Source organism: Pseudophryne corroboree, chromosome 5 (assembly GCF_028390025.1).
Source record: "Pseudophryne corroboree isolate aPseCor3 chromosome 5, aPseCor3.hap2, whole genome shotgun sequence".
In the NCBI taxonomy this organism is placed as follows: domain Eukaryota; kingdom Metazoa; phylum Chordata; class Amphibia; order Anura; family Myobatrachidae; genus Pseudophryne; species Pseudophryne corroboree.
The window spans coordinates 103,257,955-103,278,445 of NC_086448.1; the positions used below are offsets into that span (position 1 = coordinate 103,257,955).

Consider the following 20,491-nt stretch of genomic DNA (forward strand, 5'->3'; position numbering starts at 1 on the left):
GGTAGGTGGTATACAATTATGGATGGACGAGCGACTGCCGACACAGAGGTAGCTACAGCCGTGGACTACCGTACTGTGTCTGCTGCTAATATAGACTGGATGATAATGAGATAAAATTAAAATATATATATATCACACTAGTACTGCAGCCGGACAGGTATATATTATGTAATGACGGACCTGCTGGACACTGTCTGCAGAATGCGTTTATAAAAACACCACACGACAAGTGTTTAACTTTTTCAGGCAGACAATCACAATATACTGGTGGTCAGCAGACAATCACAATATACTGGTGGTCAGTGGTCACTGGTCAGTCACACTGGCAGTGGCACTCTGGCAGCAAAAGTGCGCACTGTACTTAAAATATGTACTCCTGCTATAACTGCTCCCCAGTCTCCCCCACAATTAAGCTGTGTGAGCAGTGAGCACTCAGCACAGTCAGATAATGATATACAGTATTACATATGATGCAGCACACTGGGCTGAGCACAGATATGGTATGTGACTGTGTCACACTGTGTATCGTTTTTTTTCAGGCAGAGAACGGATTAATTAAACTGGTGGTGGTCACTGGTCACTGGTCACACTATCAGCAAGTAGTACTCCGTCCTAAGCAGACAATCACAATATACTGGTGGTCAGTGTGGTCACTGGTCAGTCACACTGGCAGTGTGGCACTCTGGCAGCAAAAGTGTGCACTCTACTTAAAATATATTATTTATGTACTCCTGCTCTAACTGCTCCCCAGTCTCCCCCACAATTAAGCTGTGTGAGCAGTGAGCACTCAGCACAGTCAGATATACAGTATTACATATGATGATGCAGCACACTGAGGCTGAGCACAGATATGGTATGTGACTGTGTCACACTGTGTATCGTTTTTTTTCAGGCAGAGAACGGATTAATTAAACTGGTGGTCAATGGTCACTGGTCACACTATCAGCAAGTAGTAGTACTCCAGTCCTAATATGCTCCCCAAAATTAGTAAATAGTGTCTCTAACTCTCTACTCTCTTCTCTATAAACGGAGAGGACGCCAGCCACGTCCTCTCCCTATCAATCTCAATGCACGTGTGAAAATGGCGGCGACGCGCGGCTCCTTATATAGAATCCGAGTCTCGCAATAGAATCCGAGCCTCGCGAGAATCCGACAGCGGGATGATGACGTTCGGGCACGCTCGGGTTAACCGAGCAAGGCGGGAGGATCCGAGCCTGCTCGGCCCCGTGTAAAAAAAGCTGAAGTTCGGCGGGTTCGGATTCCGAGAAACCGAACCCGCTCATCACTACTTTTCGGCCCTGGCATTTTTGTGTACGCGGACGTGAAAGGGGGTGCGGACTCTGCTCACTAGGACGTGCTATGAGTCAGAGGGGGGGGGGGGGGGCTCATGGCACGTCCCCATCTTTCTTTGAAACAGACGGGAGGAGGGTTAAAAAGAGACCTACAAGCTGCACTGCGCACGGCTTTACCAGCTCTCTGTGTGACCGGACTGGCCCACTAGACCATCGGTCCTTCTGGCATATGCCAGAAGTGCCAGATTGGCAGTCCGGCCTTGGCTGTACGTAGGGCAGGATTTATGGTTGAGGGCGCTCCAAGGCACAACAGTATCGGCCGTCCCCCACCTGCCTAATTTTATTATTTTATTTGATTGGTTATAAGCCCTCATTTAATTATAGCCAATTTAATAGAATAATTAATAATTAATTATTGTATGTGTACATATTTACTAAGTAAGACAGCTTACAGGGGCAGTATGTGCATGTCCTACCCGTTTACACTCCACTCAAGATGGCATATAGTAGAGTGCAGTGGAAATATTTGGCAGTTACTGCCACTTTTTGGCCTGACAATACCAACACTAGCATCCAGGTGTCGCCCCCAAACAAGTGCCGCCCCTAGGCACGTGCCTCAAGTGGGAAATTCACCACTGGCTGTATGGTTATGCAGCAGGATGCATCCATTATAAGCAAACACCTCCTGCTGCAGTAGTGATCCGACCTGTGTCCTAGCACGCAGCAGTGCTGTAACTAGACATTTTAGCGCTGTGTGCAAGAAACGGCATCGGTGCCCCCCCCCTCATTAAAATCAGGCAGTGTGCGCCGTAGGCGCGCAAATTTTTGTATAGGGGCATGGCTTCAAAATAATACCAGTTCATATTACGATGCACAGTAGTCTCCATTATTCAAATTACGCCGCACAGTAGCACCACTACACCAGGTAGAGCCCCTTTTTTACACATTACGGCAGACAGCATCCCCTTTTTTACACATTACGGCAGACAGCGTCCCCCTTTTTTACACATTACGGCAGACAGAATCCCCTTTTTTACACATTACGGCAGACAGCGTCCCCCTTTTTACACACACCTCTTTCACATAAAAATGAAAAACAGCCACTATAATTAATTAAAGTAAATAAGCCACCATAGCTTATCATAGAGGCGGCTTATCATAGATGCTGCTCCCCCCCTCCCCTTCCCCAGGATACCGGGTTAGAGAGGGCTCACCTGGCAAGCATCATTTGTTAAAGCCCCCCCACTCCCCTTCTCCACCTGTGGTGTGAGTGACTCACGAGGCAATCACTGCCTCACCCGGCCAGCCCAGCTCGAAAATGGAGCGGAGAGGAGCTTCCCTACCGTTAGTCCTGTGCCACTTCCCTCAGCAGAGACCAGACACTATTCTCGGACGGCTCTGCTACAGCGTCTCCAGCGCAAGTGTAGTGTAGTGTAAGTGTAGTGTAGTGTAGTGTAGTGTTAGTGTTAGTGTAGTGTAGTGTAGTGTAGTGTTAGTGTTAGTGTAGGTGTAGTGTAGTGACTGTAGGCGCTTACGTGACAAGACGTTTTTTCCCCCTGTGCTGCTGCGCTCCCGAGTCCCGCCGGCTCCTGTACAGAACACTACACTTCACACGCAGAGAGGGGCGGGTTGCGGGACTCGGGAGCGCAGCAGCACAGGGGGGACAAACTGTGCATTGCTGCCGCTGACTATACACAGCGGTCAGCGGCAGAGGCTCCAGCTGGCGGAGCTTGGTGCTGCGGCGGGCGGCAAGTACAGGGGAGCGGAAGGACGGCTGTCAGCGGGAGGGATATGGGCCACTCGGGGTGTATGTAGAAGGTGCGCCCACAGGGCAAGTGCGCTGTGGGCAATGCACCTTCTGCACACACCTAGTTACGGCTCTGGCACGCAGCATCGGATCACTGACTCACCATCGGGCAGCTTACTGCACCCATGCTGCTGCGCAAGCGCCTTTCGCAGAGGCCAGTTAATCTCCGTCAAGCGATGCGCCTCCATTTTCACAAACAGAGACCGTCGCCACCCCCTCTCCGCCCCCAGATTGGCAGCAGACTGTCAATCGCTGACATCTCCTGCCATCCTGCATCCTGTGTCGCAGGACCTGTTCGCGAAGTCTATTCTGAGATGAGCGACGGCTCAGCTGTCCAATAGTGTGTGCAGCTGCAGCCAGAGCCGGCCATAGGCATAGGCAAACTAGGCAATTGCCTAGGGCATTTGATATGCCCAGGGGCATCAGCAGCTTCTGCTGATTAAAATGATATGTGGCATGACTATATTCTGTGTGTAGCATTTCATATGCAAATACAGCCACAGTCTCACACAGTATATAGGCATGCTGCACATCATTTTAATCAGCAGAAGCTGCTTGTGCATCCTAGCCACATAGCGATGCAAATAGGTTGCATTTTCATTAAAAAAATGTGCCCAACGTTAGCATTGAGGCAAGATTTATGAGGACACATCTGTATCCAAGCAGAGGCAGAGGTCACAGTGTTAGTGGCAGTGTGATTGCTGTGTGCATGTGAGTGGGTTGGTTCTGCAGTAGTGTTCGGAATATGTGTAAGGAGCATTATGTGTGTCATGTAAAAATGCATTAATAATGTGCAACATATGTGTAAGGGGCGCTATGTGTGTCATTATATGTATAAGGGTATTAATAATGTGCAGCATATGTGTAAGGGGCGCTATGTGTGTCATTATATGTATAAGGGTATTAATAATGTGCGGCATATGTGTAACAGGGTACTACTGTATGTGTGTCATTATGTGTATAGGGGAACTAATAATGTGCAGCAAATATGTAGGGGGCACTATGTGTGTCATTATGTGTATAAGGGCATTAATAATGTGCGGCATATGTGTAAGGGACATTATGTGTAAAAGAGCATTAATAAAGGTTGTCATAATGTGTAAGGCACATTATGTTTATAAGGACATTAATAATGTATCTCATATGTGTAAGGGGCATTACTGTGTGGCATTATGTGTTTAAGGTGCTCTACTATGTGGCGTTGCGTATAGTAAGGGCACTACTGTGTCGTCTAATGTGAATAAAGAGCAATAGGGTGTGGTGTTATGTGAATCAAGAGTGATAGGGTGTGGTGTAATGTTAATAAGGAGCAATTCAGTGTGATGTAATGTGAATAAGGGGCTCTACTGTGAGGAGTAACGTTTATAAGGTAAAGTGATACTGCTGTGGGATGTAATGTGAATTATGGACACTATCGCATGATCAAATGTGAATGTGCAGTACTGTGTGGCGTAATTGGAATTGGGGTTACTATTGTGTGGCCATGCCCCTTGCCAGCAAAAACACACCCTTTTTGTGCTGTGCGCCAAATGTGCGAACTGTTCCTATTTAAAATATAGGGGGTACAAACACCAAAATAAGGACTGCTATGGGCGAGGGGTGATGGTGCTGGGAAAGAAGTGCAAGGTCAGAGGCGGAACCAGTGGTGGTGCTAGGGGGCACCAGCCAAAATCTTGCCTAGGGCATTAGATTGGTTAGGGCCGGCTCTGGCTGCAGCCTGCAGGCTTCAAGACTGGCTGGAAAGCAGACTGCAGGAAAGACGGAGGCAGGGTCCCTGGGGTGCACAGTGTGGAGGTGGTTGGTTGTGCTCGGAAGAGAGAAGAACTTCAAGCTCTCGCTCTCCTCCTGTTCTGTGTCACTCACAGTCTGTCTTTGCCAGCAGCAGAGCAAAACGTAAGACAGGCTGCATTGAACAATTTTTTTTTTTTAATGTTCTGAATTAAATTTGAGTTAAGGATCTGGGTCCCACATACTGTTTATACCCCTTTCACACCGCACAAATAACCTGGTATCGACCCGGCATATTGCCGGGTCGACATGGGTCAGCGTGCGGTGTGAAAGTGCCATAGTCGAAATCCTGGGTTGTCTCACCCGGTAATTCAACCCGGGAATAAAGCAGTGTTATTCCCGGGTTGAATACCGGATCAGTGGTAGCGTAAACGGTTCCCGGGTCGATGCAACCTGTTACCCATTCACTACAACAGGGAGAGGTGGCGCGGAGATCATCTCATCTCCCAGTGCTGCCTCCGCCCCCGCTGCCGGCTCCGCCCCCTGCTGCTATGGCAACCTGCCCAGCATATTGCCAGGTCGGGGAAGCCAGCAGCAGCGTCCAATGCCAGATCCCACCCGGGAAGGACCCGTTTCCAATTCCCGGGTGGGAACCGGAATTGGCGGTGTGAAAGGGGTTTATATAGGTGCCTTCCCACATAGATACACAAATACAACTGGAATAGATAGGTGGCACTTCCAGGACTTAAACAGTGGTGGTAATAAGGAGACATGAAACTTGAACGGGTAAATGAACCACAAATTGTGCTTTATTCCATATCAATGTTTTGGGGACCTTGACCCCTTCCTCAGGAAATGATGTCCTGAGGAAGGGTCAAGGTCCCCGAAATGTCGATATGGAATAAAGCACGATTTGTGGTTCATTTACCAGTTCAAGACTCATTAGTGCCACAAACCCTCCATTCCATGCTTATGTAGGGGTTCAATCCCCTAAGTAATACCGTCTGGGGTATCAGAGTGCTGGGGCAATTGAATGTATGTATGTATATATATATATATATATATATACACACACTGCTCAAAAAAATAAATGGAACACTTAAACCATACAATGTAACTCAAGGTCAATCACACTTCTGTGAAATCAAACTGTCCACTTAGGAAGCAACACTGATTGAAATCAATGGAATAGACAACAGGTGGAAATTAAAGGCAATTAGCAAGACACACCCAATAAAGGAGTTGTTCTGCAGGTGGTGACCACAGACCACTTCTCAGCTCCTATGCTTTCTGGCTGATGTTTTGGTCACTTTTGAAAGCTGGTGGTGCTTTCACTCTAGTGGTAGCATGAGACGGAGTCTACAACACACACAAGTGGCTCAGGTAGTGCAGCTCATCCAGGATGGCACATCAATGCGAGCTGTGGCAAGAAGGTTTGCTGTGTCTGTCAGCGTAGTGTCCAGGGCATGTAGGTGCTACCAGGAGACAGGCCAGTACATCAGGAGACGTGGAGGAGGCCGTAGGAGGGCAACAACCCAGCAGCAGGACCGCTACCTCCGCCTTTGTGCAAGTAGGAACAGGAGGAGCACTGCCAGAGCCCTGCAAAATGACCTCCAGCAAGCCACAAATGTGCATGTGTCTACTCAAACGATCAGAAACAGACTCCATGAGGGTGGAATGAGGGCCCGACGTCCACAGGTGGGGTTTGTGCTTACAGCCCAACACCGTGCAGGACGTTTGGCATTTACCAGAGAACACCAAGCTTGGCAAATTCGCCACTGGCGCCCTGTGCTCTTCACAGATGAAAGCAGGTTCTCACTGAGCACATGTGACAGACGTGACAGAGTCTGGAGACGCCAAGGAGAACATTCTGCTGCATGCAACATCCTCCAACATGACCAATTTGGCAGTGGGTCAGTAATGGTGTGGGGTGGCATTTCTTTGGTGGGCCGCACAGCCCTCCATGTGCTCGCCAGAAGTAGCCTGACTGCCATTAGGTACCGATATGAGATCCTCAGACCCCTTGTGAGACCATATGCTGGTGCGGTTGGCCCTGGGTTCCTCCTAATGCAAGACAATGCTAGACCTCATGTGGCTGGAGTGTGTCAGCAGTTCCTGCAAGACGAAGGCATTGATGCTATGGACTGGCCCGCCCGTTCTCCAGACCTGAATCCAATTGAGCATATCTGCGACATCATGTCTTGCTCCATCCACCACAGACTGTCCAGGAGTTGGCGGATGCTTTAGTCCAGGTCTGGGAGGAGATCCCTCAGGAGACCATCTGCCACCTCATCAGGAGCATGCCCAGGCATTGTAGGGAGGTCATACAGGCACGTGGAGGCCACACACACTACTGAGCCTCATTTTGACTTGTTTTAAGAACATTACATCAAAGTTGGATCAGCCTGTAGTGTGTTTTTCCACTTTAATTTTGAGTGTGACTCCAAATCCAGACCTCCATGGGTTAATAAATTTGATTTCCATTGATAATTTTTGTGTGATTTTGTTGTCAGCACATTCAACTATGTATAGAACAAAGTATTTTAGAGAATATTTCATTCATTCAGATCTAGGATGTGTTATTTTAGTGTTCCCTTTATTTTTTTGAGCAGTGTAGATAGATAGATAGATAGATAGATAGATAGATAGATAGATAGATAGATAGATAGATAGATAGATAGATATATGGGGCGTCATGGTGATTTGTTGAGCACTGCTGTGGATATGTATTTAAGGTACATGTATGTTTTATTGTATTGTGAGTTCTTGATAAAGGTGGAGAAACCGAAACGTTGAACTACAAAAAGACTTGTGAGTCATGTGATTCTTCTTATATTTAGTCCAAAGAGTGCTGCCATCTGTCTCTACTGTACTATGGGCGTTCCTCACCCGGGAGGGCACCTTGGCAAGTACTAAATTTGACCATGGTATATATATCAATATATATGTCTGAAGTACCTGTCTTAAGTACCCCCTGTTTTAAGTACTCTGGGCCCCACAAAGTCTTAATCCAGCTCTGCTTTAGGGTGGAATATATCACGTATCGCCTATTGCAGGTGGGCAGTCCTCGGCCAATACATGCGCAAATCATGAGAAAAATTAGAGGAATATTTTGGAACCCTCTCCATTGTGGAAAGAATCCCATAGGCTGCATCCATTGCATAAAGGCATTATAAGCAACACCATCTATAGAGGCCTATGGGCTTCTTTCCTCATCAAGTCTCCGGAGAGCTGTATTGCACTAAACTTCTGAAAGTATTCAGGGGTGATACAGCATTTCAATTGAATGATACATCCGCACCCAATCTGCCAATTTCTCCCATCAACAAGTGCAAACTTTTGCATATGACTATAGTGGAGTTATGTACAGGGCTGTAACTAAGGGTGTGAGTGGTGTTGTAGCACCCAGCAAATCTGGATCAGTGCCCTGCAGTGACACCTTTACTTTCCGGGGCCACTGGGGTTAATGATTCTCTAAGCAGTGCATGGTACAGGGAGAGGTGGGACTGACGAGCAAGGCGGGAGGAAAGTGCCGCGGTGTGCGTGCCAGGAAGGGGAGGAGAGCAGCGGTCTGGGGCTGAGCACGCGAGAACGGGAGGAGAGCAGCGGTGTAATGCTGAGCCCGCAGTAACAGGACAGAGAGCTGCGGGTGTAGTGTGGCCGCGAGCCCCGAACAGGAGCAGTGACCATCGCTGCCCGCACAAGCGTGACGGGTCAGAGGCTGAGTGCGGCAACGCCATCAGCGCCCGCACTAGTGTGACCCTGTTGGAGGCTTAAGGACGGCCAGAACCACCACCGGGAGGCGCAAAACGTAGAGACGGGCGGCAGTCATCCGGAGTACAGCGTGGGGACAGAACACTCTCCATCCCAAATACCGCGCCAAACCGGGAACTAGTTCATTAAAACACTGGAATCCAGGAACCTGGGAGAATCCGTACCTCGACGAGGCACCACACGGGCCCCTGGGTCCAGAGGGGGCCCACACAGCACACACTGCACCCATTTCTCCTATACTTAGCTTTCTGGCGTCCGTGTGTGGGCCCGCTCCTCTCTCGAGTCCCGTAGCCGGCAGTGGTGGCGCTCTTAGCGCTCTGAAAGAGCACTAGAGACTCTGGCACAGTGCCAGAGTCAACAGCGCATGCGTAGGTCTCCGAAAAATGTCTGCCGTCTCTAGTGTTCGCTCAGAGTGCTAACAACGCCACCACTGCCGGCTATGGGAGAGGAGAGGTGGGGACCCACACACGGAGACTGCACATGGGTCCCCTCCTCTCTAGATACGCCCGTGCCAGAGATAGATGTCTCCCTAGGGGAGGGTGTCACAGGGCTACTACATCTTTCTCTCCAGTGTCTTGTAGTATCCCAAAAGTATCTGCTTCCTTAAGGAAAGAGTACTACATGAACACTGCATCCCTATTTCCAGCGTTTGGTGGAAATGCTCTGTGACAAGACTGTATGTGTTTGATTAATGAGACTTTGGTCCCTGTGCACAGGCTGGACTCGACCATAATCCTATTGCAGCTGCTGGGATTAGATAGAGACCAAATACAGAAAACACGGTGTACACCGACATAGTAGGAGGAGAGACATGTTATGCAAATGTTGATGGGATGTTGTGATCTTTAACACACATGGTTGATATTAGAAATAAGCCGTGTATTGTCGAATTATCTGTCATGTTGAAAGAAGTGTACTGATGTTTATATACTGTATGTACCTGTTTATTAGTGGTGTGTTATCTGTTGAAACAAATTATATTATTCGAGAGTCTAGAAGTGATTGCCCAGTAAAGAGGAAGAAGAAAACGCATTCATTGGGTTGCCAAAATAAAAGAAACGTGATTGAATAGCCCATGTGTTACTAGTTCATTAAAACACCGGAATCCAGGAACCGGGGAGAATCCGCACCTCGACCAGGCACCACACAGGTGGGGTGGGCCACAGTGTCGTCGTCCATAGTGCAGGGTCCTGGGGCTGGCACTGTCACTGCCCCACTGCACTAGCATTTGACTTGCAGGGTGTAGCTCTGCTCTGGCCAGTGCTCTACTTCCTGGTGCTGGCAGCCCTGCCCCCTCTGCGTGACGTCACAATGTCAGGGTGGCACAGAGCTCTGCTCCGGAACTGGGTTGAGCCTGAGGTATCAAACATTCTAAAGAGGACAGATGGAGATGTTGCCAATAGCAACCAGTCGGTTTGTAGACATCATTTTATAGAATGTACCTGATAAACTATAGCTAGAAGGTGATTAGTTGCTATGGATATCGTAACCACTTGTCCTCTTTAGCAGGCTTGATACATATCCCCCCTAAGTGTTGACACAAAACACAATTTAGACTATTGAGTTGCATTTTTACCTAATGAAGGAGCCATAATGTCAAGTTAGCTTTTAAGAAGGCTGACATTTTTGTTAGCGCCGGGAGGTGTGCGTCCCTGCCATTGCCTAGTGGCCGGGACACCGCACCTCCTGCTGACCCTGGTCGAGCGCCTAGCAACAGCCGGACGCAAGGTCTCCTGGTCCCTGCCCGGTGCCTAGCAACAGGCTGACACCGGGCGCTGGGAGCCGCTGGACTCTGAGCAATGGGAACGCAGCAGGCAGATGGCGTTCTCCGTTGCTTAGGAGATAGATATGTGCAGCAGGGCAGCTGCACTTACTTAGTCATTAGGATCCTGATTGGGGGTAACCCTTATTTATGCACTTCCTGCTGACTCCCAAATCGCTGGTGATAGTTCCTGCTTGAGTGTGAACCTGTCAGCTCCTGTGAGAACCTGTCTAGCCTGTGATTCCGAGACCCTGCCTGACTGACTTCCTGATCTTGTCCAGTGAGCCTTGTATTCATGTTTTGGTGTGGAGTTTCCACACAGGCCCAGACTTGCCTGCATTTCTTTATTATAACATCTTTGGGCATTGTTTCTTTAATATTTATTAAGTTACTTATTACATCTTATGCATTGTTGCATGTGTATAGTGATTTATATTGTTTAACTTCCAACCTGTGCATTGTTGCATGTACGTGCATATCTAGTATATCCCTCAGTCTGTGTCATAGCACAGTAGTAAGGTTGTGTCAGGTGACATCTTACCTCACTGCATTTACCCCTGCCCAGCCTCCGATAGTCACCTTGTATATACGTAAAACCTGGGAGCATCTGAGTACGGGGAGGACCTAATCCACCCTGGAAAGGCGGCTGCTATAGACAAAGTCTTTGGCTGCAGGAGATTAAAAGACTGCTGGGCAGTAGGTAATTGCGTGAGCGTGATAATGCACCACCTGTAAACCTATGGAACTGAGTGTCAACATAACAATTTTCTGGCAAGGAAACCAATCTGAAGCTAGGACAGTTCAGTCAAGATGACATAAACGTAAATGAGTAACCCATCATGTTACATTATATATTCTCAATAGTGTAACAGGGAACAGCACACCCAGTTACCCCGTTTTTCTACTGATGTGTGTTCGCTTCTGAACAATTCTGTAAGACACCTTAAAATAAAACAATTTTCAAGACGTTTATAAAAAATAAAACCTATGTACACGATAAAGACTTACATGTGGCTGACTTCAGGCTTGACCAATCCCACTCGGGTTGTTATATTGCCAGGTCTAGGAAAATACAGGAGAAGAGTGGTGAGATGAGATCCAGGTATGGAAGGTGTTAGTTGATCATTAATTAATAATATACTGTTACTATTCAGTGCACAATGTAATGGGCTACAATGTTACACAGACATATATTGTCTCTGAATGGATTAATCAGTGCGTACAGCCTTAAACGTGCTTTATTCGATAATACTGATATTCATTTACATGCATTTCAGGCTATTACAACACATAAAAGAGCAATCAAATCCGTTATTAGACTTCAATATTTAAAAGCATACTGTACTGTACATTACTGAATAAAAGAAGTCTGAATACTGAATAAAACTTCAAAATAGTTGAAGTTTATATACTTAATACAGTCTGTCATAACTCTTTGAGGGGTAGATGTATCAAGCCTTGGAGAGTGATAAAGTGCAGAAGTTGCACAAAGCAACAGCCTATGGGGTCTATTCATGTAAAGAAACTTATACATTGCTTCGCTTTGATGCATAGTTACCTACTTTACATTTCTCCTCTCCAGGAGAAGCCCGGAGAGGAGACGCTGCAGAAGACTTCGGGGGGCGCGGCCGGGCTGTGACATAATCAAGCCCTGCCCCCACATCGGGAATTCGGAATTTGCGGGTCTGCAGGAAGGAGGCTGGGCTTAAATGACGTGATTTGCGTTATTTTAACCATTTCCCCACCCCACGGACCTGCGAATACGGAAGATTATCTCCATCCTGCCCGCATCACTAGGGTGCGAGCAGAATGTGGGAGAACTGCCTACTCTTCTGGAGGTGCGGGGCGCTACCCCAAAAAACGGGAGCCTCCAGCAGCTTTCGGGAGAGTAGGCAAGTATGCTTTGATGCGATGTTTAGCTGAAATAAGTAATAATTCATGTATACTCCCCTTTCCAGCGATGCAATCCGGTATCTCGTGGTCCAATGAAAGCATTTCTCCAGACAGTCCCCTCTGCGGGTCAGCCGGCGGGTCCATATGCGCATGCGCCCTCCAGCTGACCTCCTGGGAGGCCTCAAGGGCTGTTGGGAGATCAGGGGCGGAGCCAGCACAGGTGCCGGGCAGAGCGTAGGGAAGCTTAAAGCTAACCTGATGGTGAACCTGATCTCCATGGAGAAGCAGAAACCTGAGCTTTCTGTTCCTTCATGAATCGCACTCACCATACTAAAGACTGCGCTCCCTGTGAGGGTACGTGTCGTACTGCTGGTCTGCAACTGTGGGGAGGTAGGGTAATCCTCAATCCCTATTATATGTGGAAAACTGTGCAAAGGAAAAAGTTGCCCTAGCGCATGACTAGCAGTAACACAGATGGATATATTTTACACAAAACGCTTTAAAGATAGACGTATAATCAAGTAGGATATATGTAATTAAAATGTATTGAAAATTAAAAATAAAAAGATTTAGCATTTATGTACATACAATGAGCATTAAAATATTCAGCCTAATGCCGGTATACAGTACACAGGTGGGATGGAAATAAAAGAGGTAGGGAAAAATGGAGAAAGAAAAAAAATGCAGTTTAAAATAGTGCAGGGTGCACTCTCCCTTGCATGGTGTGAATGAAGGTATGTATCACATATGGAATCCAATTACTGGTGGTAACAAGTGGGAGTTCCTGGTTGTAAAAGTGAGTCTTAGCTCACAATGGGGGATATTCAATTGTTTGAAAAGTCGGTTGGGGGTCTGCTTTTTTTTCTGTCTATTAGATAGGAAAAAACAGACACCCAACTGACTTTTGAAACAATTGAATACCACCCTATAAGTCCTTCAGAAAAGTGCCTTAAAGTCCAAGGAAAAGGGTGCAGAGTAGGTTTTGCCAGAAAAACACAAGTGCTGTTGTTACCTGCGGGTAGGTAGGGCCCCGCAGCAAGTGCACCCTCCAGGAACTTCTCCGCAGTAACCCGATCTGTGAATAGCCCAAAGCAGAGAAAAGCCCTGTTTTTCGCAAAACAGGGCTTTTCTCTGTTTTATGAATAGACCCCTTTGTCTTTTACCTAGTACAGTCTTAGAAATGACAGTTAGAAGTGATTGGTTGCATTGGAAAACTATTTTATCTCTCTCCAAAGCTTAATAAATCTCCCCTTGAGGTTGTCAAAAAGAAATCTTCTCTATCCAGCATTATTCTGGATTGTAACTGAAAATGAAGCGCGATAGGTGGTAGACCTTGGGGGTTATGTAATAGGTTCCAAGATTACAGAACCGGTGGGATTTCAGTGCCTTAATTATCCTGTAAGACTAATGTCAATGAAAATAAATTGCCATTGGTAGGTTGGGCTTCTTTTTCTTTGTCTCACTCTGACAGGGGGAAGGAGAAGACGGGTAATGCATAAAGACAAATTCTTCTTACACCTGACTGATTGGCCTGCAGTCTCCATGACAACAAATGCCTTACAGAGAATGTGCATTCAAACATTGTAGCGTGATTGGAAGATTCCCACACTAAGTAATTAGGATTTAAAATAAAAAAAATCAGGAAAGGAGAAATGCGTCACCGGATAATGGGAAATAGCCCCAGAACATCAGAAGTGGAAAATATTATTATACAGGTTGAGTATCCCATATCCAAATATTCCGAAATACGGAATATTCCGAAATACAGAGTTTTTTGAGTGAGAGTGAGATAGTGAAACCTTTGTTTTTGATGGCTCAATGTACACAAACTTTGTTTAATACACAAAGTTATTAAAAAATATTGTATTAAATGACCTTTCGGCTGTGTGTATAAGCTGTATATGAAACATAAATGAATTGTGTGAATGTAGACACACTTTGTTTAATACACAAAGTTATAAAAAATATTGGCTAAAATTACCTTCAGGCTGTGTGTATAAGGTGTATATGTAACATAAATGCATTCTGTGCTTATATTTAGGTCCCATCACCATAATATCTCATTATGGTATGCAATTATTCCAAAATACGGAAAAATCCTATATCCAAAATACCTCTGGTCCCAAGCATTTTGGATAAGGGATACTCAACCTGTAGTATTAAACGTTTAAAAAATACATTTAGAAAACAAATAAAAAATATTAAGCGTACATTTAAAATAGTGCACAACAATTTTGTGCAAATAGGACAACTGGAACAATGAAGCCAGAGGTCAGGAAGAATCCCAAACAGGAGAACTGCCTCAATGCGTTTCATATATTGTGTTCTGGATTTCATCTGGACTTCATGTGTTCTGAACTTCATGTGATTTTAAATGTATGCATAATACTTTTTATTTTGTGTAATAAATGTATTTTTTAAACATATTATAATATATCATTATTTTTAATTTCTATATGGTTGGAGCTCCAAAGATGCTTGGAGTCTGAGATTTGCTACTCCTATGGAAAGATCACAGTTAACAAACACGTTATACCCAGGACAATCCTTTAGGTTACTCACATGGTACGTGCGCATTTGGTATCACCTTAAATTTAGTTTCAAGTTTCAGTAATATATTGCACTAGGTCTAGAAGGTGCCTCTTGTTCTCATTTGTTTCACTGTGCCGGTATTCTGTTTCCCCAGGACACTATAACTTCTGGCTATGGCTCCCTGCAGCCTGTACATCCAGACCGGAGAGGGGGTCATGTATCATGACTAGTCACTCAAGACAGTCACGGCTCCATGTAAATAAACTGCACAGCATATACACTGCCAGGGAGTACTACTGTGCTTGCATAGAGATCTTGCAACGTACTTGCAGCCATTACAGCAGAATTCAAGGAAATGGGAAGAAGTCAGTTTATCGATACTCAATATGCTCTACAATGATGTTTGCAGCCATGCAATCAACATGGTTAAAATGCTTTACAAAAACAAAAACATTACAACAGTGTTGGCATAATGGCTTTGCCAATTTCCCATCTACATACTGAGTGTCGACAAACCATATGTATTCCCAAGGGAACTTATTAGTGTATGCACTTACAAGAATACTGTCCAATGTATATCCTGCTGGAGACTGCTATATGCTCGGAAGTGTGTCGTACGGTATGCCGGCGCTCGGGCTCCCGGCGACCAGCATACCGGCGCCAGGAGCCTGACCGCCGGCATACCGACAGCGTGGCGAGTGCAAAGGAGCCCCTTGCGGGCTCGCTGCGCTCGCCACGCTGCGGGCACGGTGGCGCGCCACACTATTTTATTCTCCCTCCAGGGGGGTCGTGGACCCCCACGAGGAAGAATAGTTGTCGGTATGCCAGGTGTCGGGATTCCGGCGCCGGTATACTGTGCGCCGGTATCCCGACATTCGGCATACAGAATACCACCCGCTCGGAAACCTTAAGCTGGGTATAGACACTGGGTGATATGTTGTCAGATACGGAAGATCTGACTGAAATATCGCTCACACTGGGGAATTATGTATGCCCAATATGTGGGTGCCCACAGTCGCTAGTGACGATGACAGGTTTGATGTATTGCATCGTTCTGTCCTTCATTAACATCGCTCAATGTGTACCCAGGTTCCGCCTATCGGGCTGACATATCGGCTGGGTACAAAACGCTCTAGTAGTGTGTACTCAGCTTTACAGTCTATACTCTGAAAGTTCCTGCTGTATACAGTGTGTCATTGTAATTTATTAAGTCTTAGGAGCAGTGGTGCAAGTAGAATTTTTTTCTTAGTGGTACTGATATAAAAAAAATGGGTGTGGTCACATGCCATGTTAAGTCCGATTAACTTTTAGGAAAAGAGCAATACCTTAAATGCACAAATGTTCAGGCCGCTGCGACCGCTAAGCGTGTGTGTGTGTAAAACCCCTATGAAATGCATACAAGTTGCGTAAGCACGCCGTCATGCTGTAAGCACAAAGTAGCTACACGTGCGGCGGAATACACTTTATAACCCCTAACAGGAAAGGAAATGCGACACCAATTGTATATGTAATGTTGAGGTCCAACCCAGCAACAAATATTTACTCAAAAGGGGGTACAACAGAAATACAATCACATAAGAGAAAAGGCTACAATCAATGGATACATACGTTTGTTCGCCAGCGCCACCCGGTTCCGGTCCTCAATCAATCTGGATAGATGACCCTCAGAGAATGTGTCTGACTGGCCAGGTGGCTTGGCTTTTATACATTAGTCCAAATCATGAAACAATAGAAACTGTAATCTCTTCACCCATAGGTCAAAGGACTGGTCATTTACAGTACAGGAGGGGTCATAGGTCGGTTTGAATAGGTGGGCGATGCCTGGTCCAGGTGCACTTGCCGATGTTCTCCACTGGGTTCCCGCCGAATATCAAGAGTACAGTAAATACAGTGTAATATTAATATTCTGTTCCTGCGCATATCTATGCGCAGGAGCGTGCTACCTTCTGCAAACTGCTACCGGAATATTGTCCTTGAAATACTGTACAGCTGGATACCAAACACCACCTCCTGACCTAATTCTGTCCCCTCATATCCTGTAAAGTCGAATCTCTCTGTTGTTATACCTTTGAAGCAAATGTAACTCGCTGATGTGGTGCTTGTAGACTATGTGTAAATTATGCACTATGTGGATTAAATATGGGATATGTCTTTCTGACTTTTCCATGCGAATGCATACGCTACCGTATTTACTCATATCACGCGCTAATACGCAGGACCTCGTGAGCCAATATACGTAACGTTCGAGTATGCGCACGCACGGCAGAACAAGCACGCGCACGGAGGCCTCTCTGTGTGTTGTTTGCACGTGATGTGTGTGACTATAATATTTTAGACTTCGACAGTCATGAGGGGGCGTGGTCACTCAAAACCAGGGCAGTGACTACATGACAATAGGGGCATGGCCACATAACACCAGGTACCGTAATGCCCCTTACACATTATGCCAGACACCGTAATGCACATTACACATTATGCCAGACACCGTAATGCTTATTACACATTATTCCAGACACCATAATGCTTATTACACATTATGCCAAACACTGTAATGCCCATTACACATTATGCCACATACCGTAATGCCTATTACATATTATACCACACACCGTAATGCCTATTACATATTATGCCACACACAGTTATGCCACTGACACCATTTTATGTCCCACACAAAAAAAAGCCTCTTATAAATTATGCCCCAGCGATGGGCAGGTGGTACTGCATACCACCACCATATTTCTTAATGGTACTCCGTACCACCCCGTACCACCCTACTTTCAGCATTGCTTGGGAGAGAGGTTGGCTGATCTGATGAAAACATTGGTTTGGTGCATGGAGAATACTTCACGGTTGTTTTGTTGGTCAGATAATCTGTCAATTGATTAGATGGATGGAGAGTCGGATAATGAATGGCCAGCTTAGCTCGCACCAGATAGATAAAAGCGAACTGCTAATATTTGTGATATGTTCAATGCAAATTGTGCAGATAAATGCAATTTTAATAAACAGGCCTTAGTATAAGCATATATAATGTCATTTTTCGGTATAATGTTCATTTGTAAAATTAGGCATTGGAACAATTAGGCAGAATGGTGCAAGATGGGCGAGATGCTATTTATAGAGCTGCCCTGGAATATATCATCTTAATGAAGAAGGGGAGCTTGGTAATTCCTTTGCAGTTGGCATCCAAGATATTAAGATTTAAGGCCATACCACAAAGGGAAGAAAATAAGCTTCAGAACTGCAGTCAGGAGCATTTATAATATACCCACTGGTGCTTAAAAACACATGATACATTATGAATGAATTGTGCTATAACCTTGGATTCATAAAACTATTTTATTGCAAATAACGTAAACAAATTATAGGAACTGTTCAGGGAGCTGTAACGTCTGAATATAGCACTGAGGATTTCTATATAATACTGTTGTATTTTCTGCTTGACAAATAGCCATAGAGGCCTGGAAATAAGCAGCTAATATAATAAACCATTTTTAACCTTCATCTTTTTGGAAATTAATTTACTAGGGGGCAAATTTATCATAATTTACATCTCGAATGAGGATGGGATGTGATAAATTTGGCCAAATTTGCAATGCGATAATTGAATACTTTGCAAGGATGTATCAATTATCGCAAACAGGGACAGAGCTTCTGGAAAATACCCTGCTATGGACTATACCCCTCCTGCGACCCCCAGGATTTTAACTGCCGCCAGGACCACTGATCAATCCGGGAGGGTGGCTGGTCTCTATCAGACACACAAGGCAGATCACAATGGCCAGATGCGAGCACAACCTTCACTGTCAGCAGGCAGAGAAGGCTGTGCAGGAGTTGGGGAACCAGAGGGAAGCCCTGATAATGCTATCTGGAGACAGCGTTTTTATAACAGGGCTCCCTCCGATATTTCTTTACAATTTATTTTTGGTAAACTCGGACAGATTGCATTTCCCATTACAAGAATGGGAAATGCTTTCTGAGTAATAAAAAAAAAACATTGGAGGAGAATTTTGGAAATTCTCCAATTGCCTTTTAGTACAGTCATGTGATGCTATAATAATGTGAATAGCAAGTGGAAACACCCTTTTGAAATTACTTTAATAAAAATAATTTTGCTAATTATGCCTGTAAGATGGGGCGGATTGGGCCATTGAAAAAGCAGGTCAGTTACCTTCACAAATTCATATATTCTCCAGCAGTTAGATAATTACATTAGATATAAATATAAATATATTATCGTTACTTACAAAAAATTAAGATATTTACATAGTTTTAGGTCTTATAATAAGTATTACAGTATAATCATAGTTAGTTATAAGTGATAATATACCTCTGTTGTTCACATTATAACAGATAGACCCAGCGCCTCTGCCGGACTGCAACCACACTTCCAGGATTGTGTTCCACTGTGGAATGCAAGCTGGAATCTATCATCTGCAGTGGTGGGCGTTGTAGAGGTGGCCGGGGATGGCGCTTTGGGTTTTCCTTTCAGGGGCCAATGTGTTTTGTTCTCTAGTAGGGGCTAATGTGTTTTTATTTGTTTCCTGTTGGGGACTATTGTGTTTTATTTTTTCCTATTGAGGCCAATGTGTTTATGTTTTAGAGTTTTCCGTAGGGTCCAATGTGTGTGTTTTTTCTTGTGAAGGCCAATGTGTTTGTTTGTTTTTCCTGTGGGGGCCAGTGTGTTTTATTTTTTCCTGTGGGGGGCAATGTGTATTTATTTTCCTGTCCGGGGCCAATACATTTGTTTTTCTATTTCCTGTGGGGGCCAATGTTTGAAGTTTTCTGTAGGAGCCAATGTGTCCTGATGGTGTTTGTACAGAGTTGCAGTACAGATTCAAATGCACACACCGAAAAGTGTATTAGAAATGTGTTGGGCGTTCCTAGGTAGTTACAGGGGGCTGGGTAATCAGATGCAGATGTAGCATAGTATGGGTGTATTATTGGAGTGACATGGGCATGTTGCTGAAAGTGATTGTGTAAAGAGATGCTAAATTGCTCACATCTGAAGCCATACAGATGAATGATCTACACCTAGCATAGGGCTGGTGAAAGATTCAATGGTGCGACCAAAGGTGGCATCTATAGCATGATTGTAGCATCTGTAGACACTGAAAGTGGGTGTCTCAGTCCGGGATACGGTTGTTAGGTCGACACAACTTAGGTCAACAGTCATTAGGTCGACCACTGAAGGTCAACATGCGTTAGGTTGACATGGTCAAAGGGTCGACATAGTCATTAGGTTCACATGTGCTAGGTCGACATGTCAAAAGGTTGACATGAGTTTTTCACTTTTTTCCCATTTTTAGGATTTTTTCATACTTAGCGATCCACGTGGACTACGATTGGAACGGTAACCTGTGCCGAGCGAAGCGAGACACCTTGCCCGAAGCATGACGAGTGAAGCGAGCCATGCGAGGGGACACGGTACACTAATTGGGGTTCCCCGTCACTTTATTAAGAAAATGCTGCCAAAAAAAAAATTGTTGACGTTTTGACCTGTCGACCTAGTGCATGTCGACCTAATGACCATGTCGACCTATTGTCCCTGTCGACCTAATGCATGTCGACCTTCCATGGTTGACTTAATGACTGTAGACCTAAGTTGTATCTAACCCAGTGGTTCCCAAACTTTTGTGAGTCACGGCACCCTGGAGTGTCAGATTTTTTTTTCACGGCACCCCTAGGCCACAAGTTTCT

The 20,491-nt window shown here is 45.4% G+C and overlaps 1 protein-coding gene across 2 annotated transcripts in view; it reads right to left on the reverse strand.

Annotated features, from left to right (window-relative positions):
* Positions 1 to 20,491, reverse strand: part of ST8SIA6 (ST8 alpha-N-acetyl-neuraminide alpha-2,8-sialyltransferase 6) — a 302,017-nt gene that overhangs the window by 180,871 nt on the left and 100,655 nt on the right. For both annotated transcript variants that reach the window (XM_063921531.1, XM_063921530.1), the window contains exon 2: positions 11,372 to 11,425. In XM_063921531.1, the coding sequence (XP_063777601.1) occupies positions 11,372 to 11,425 (54 nt within the window). The remainder of the gene's footprint in view (positions 1 to 11,371; positions 11,426 to 20,491) is intronic.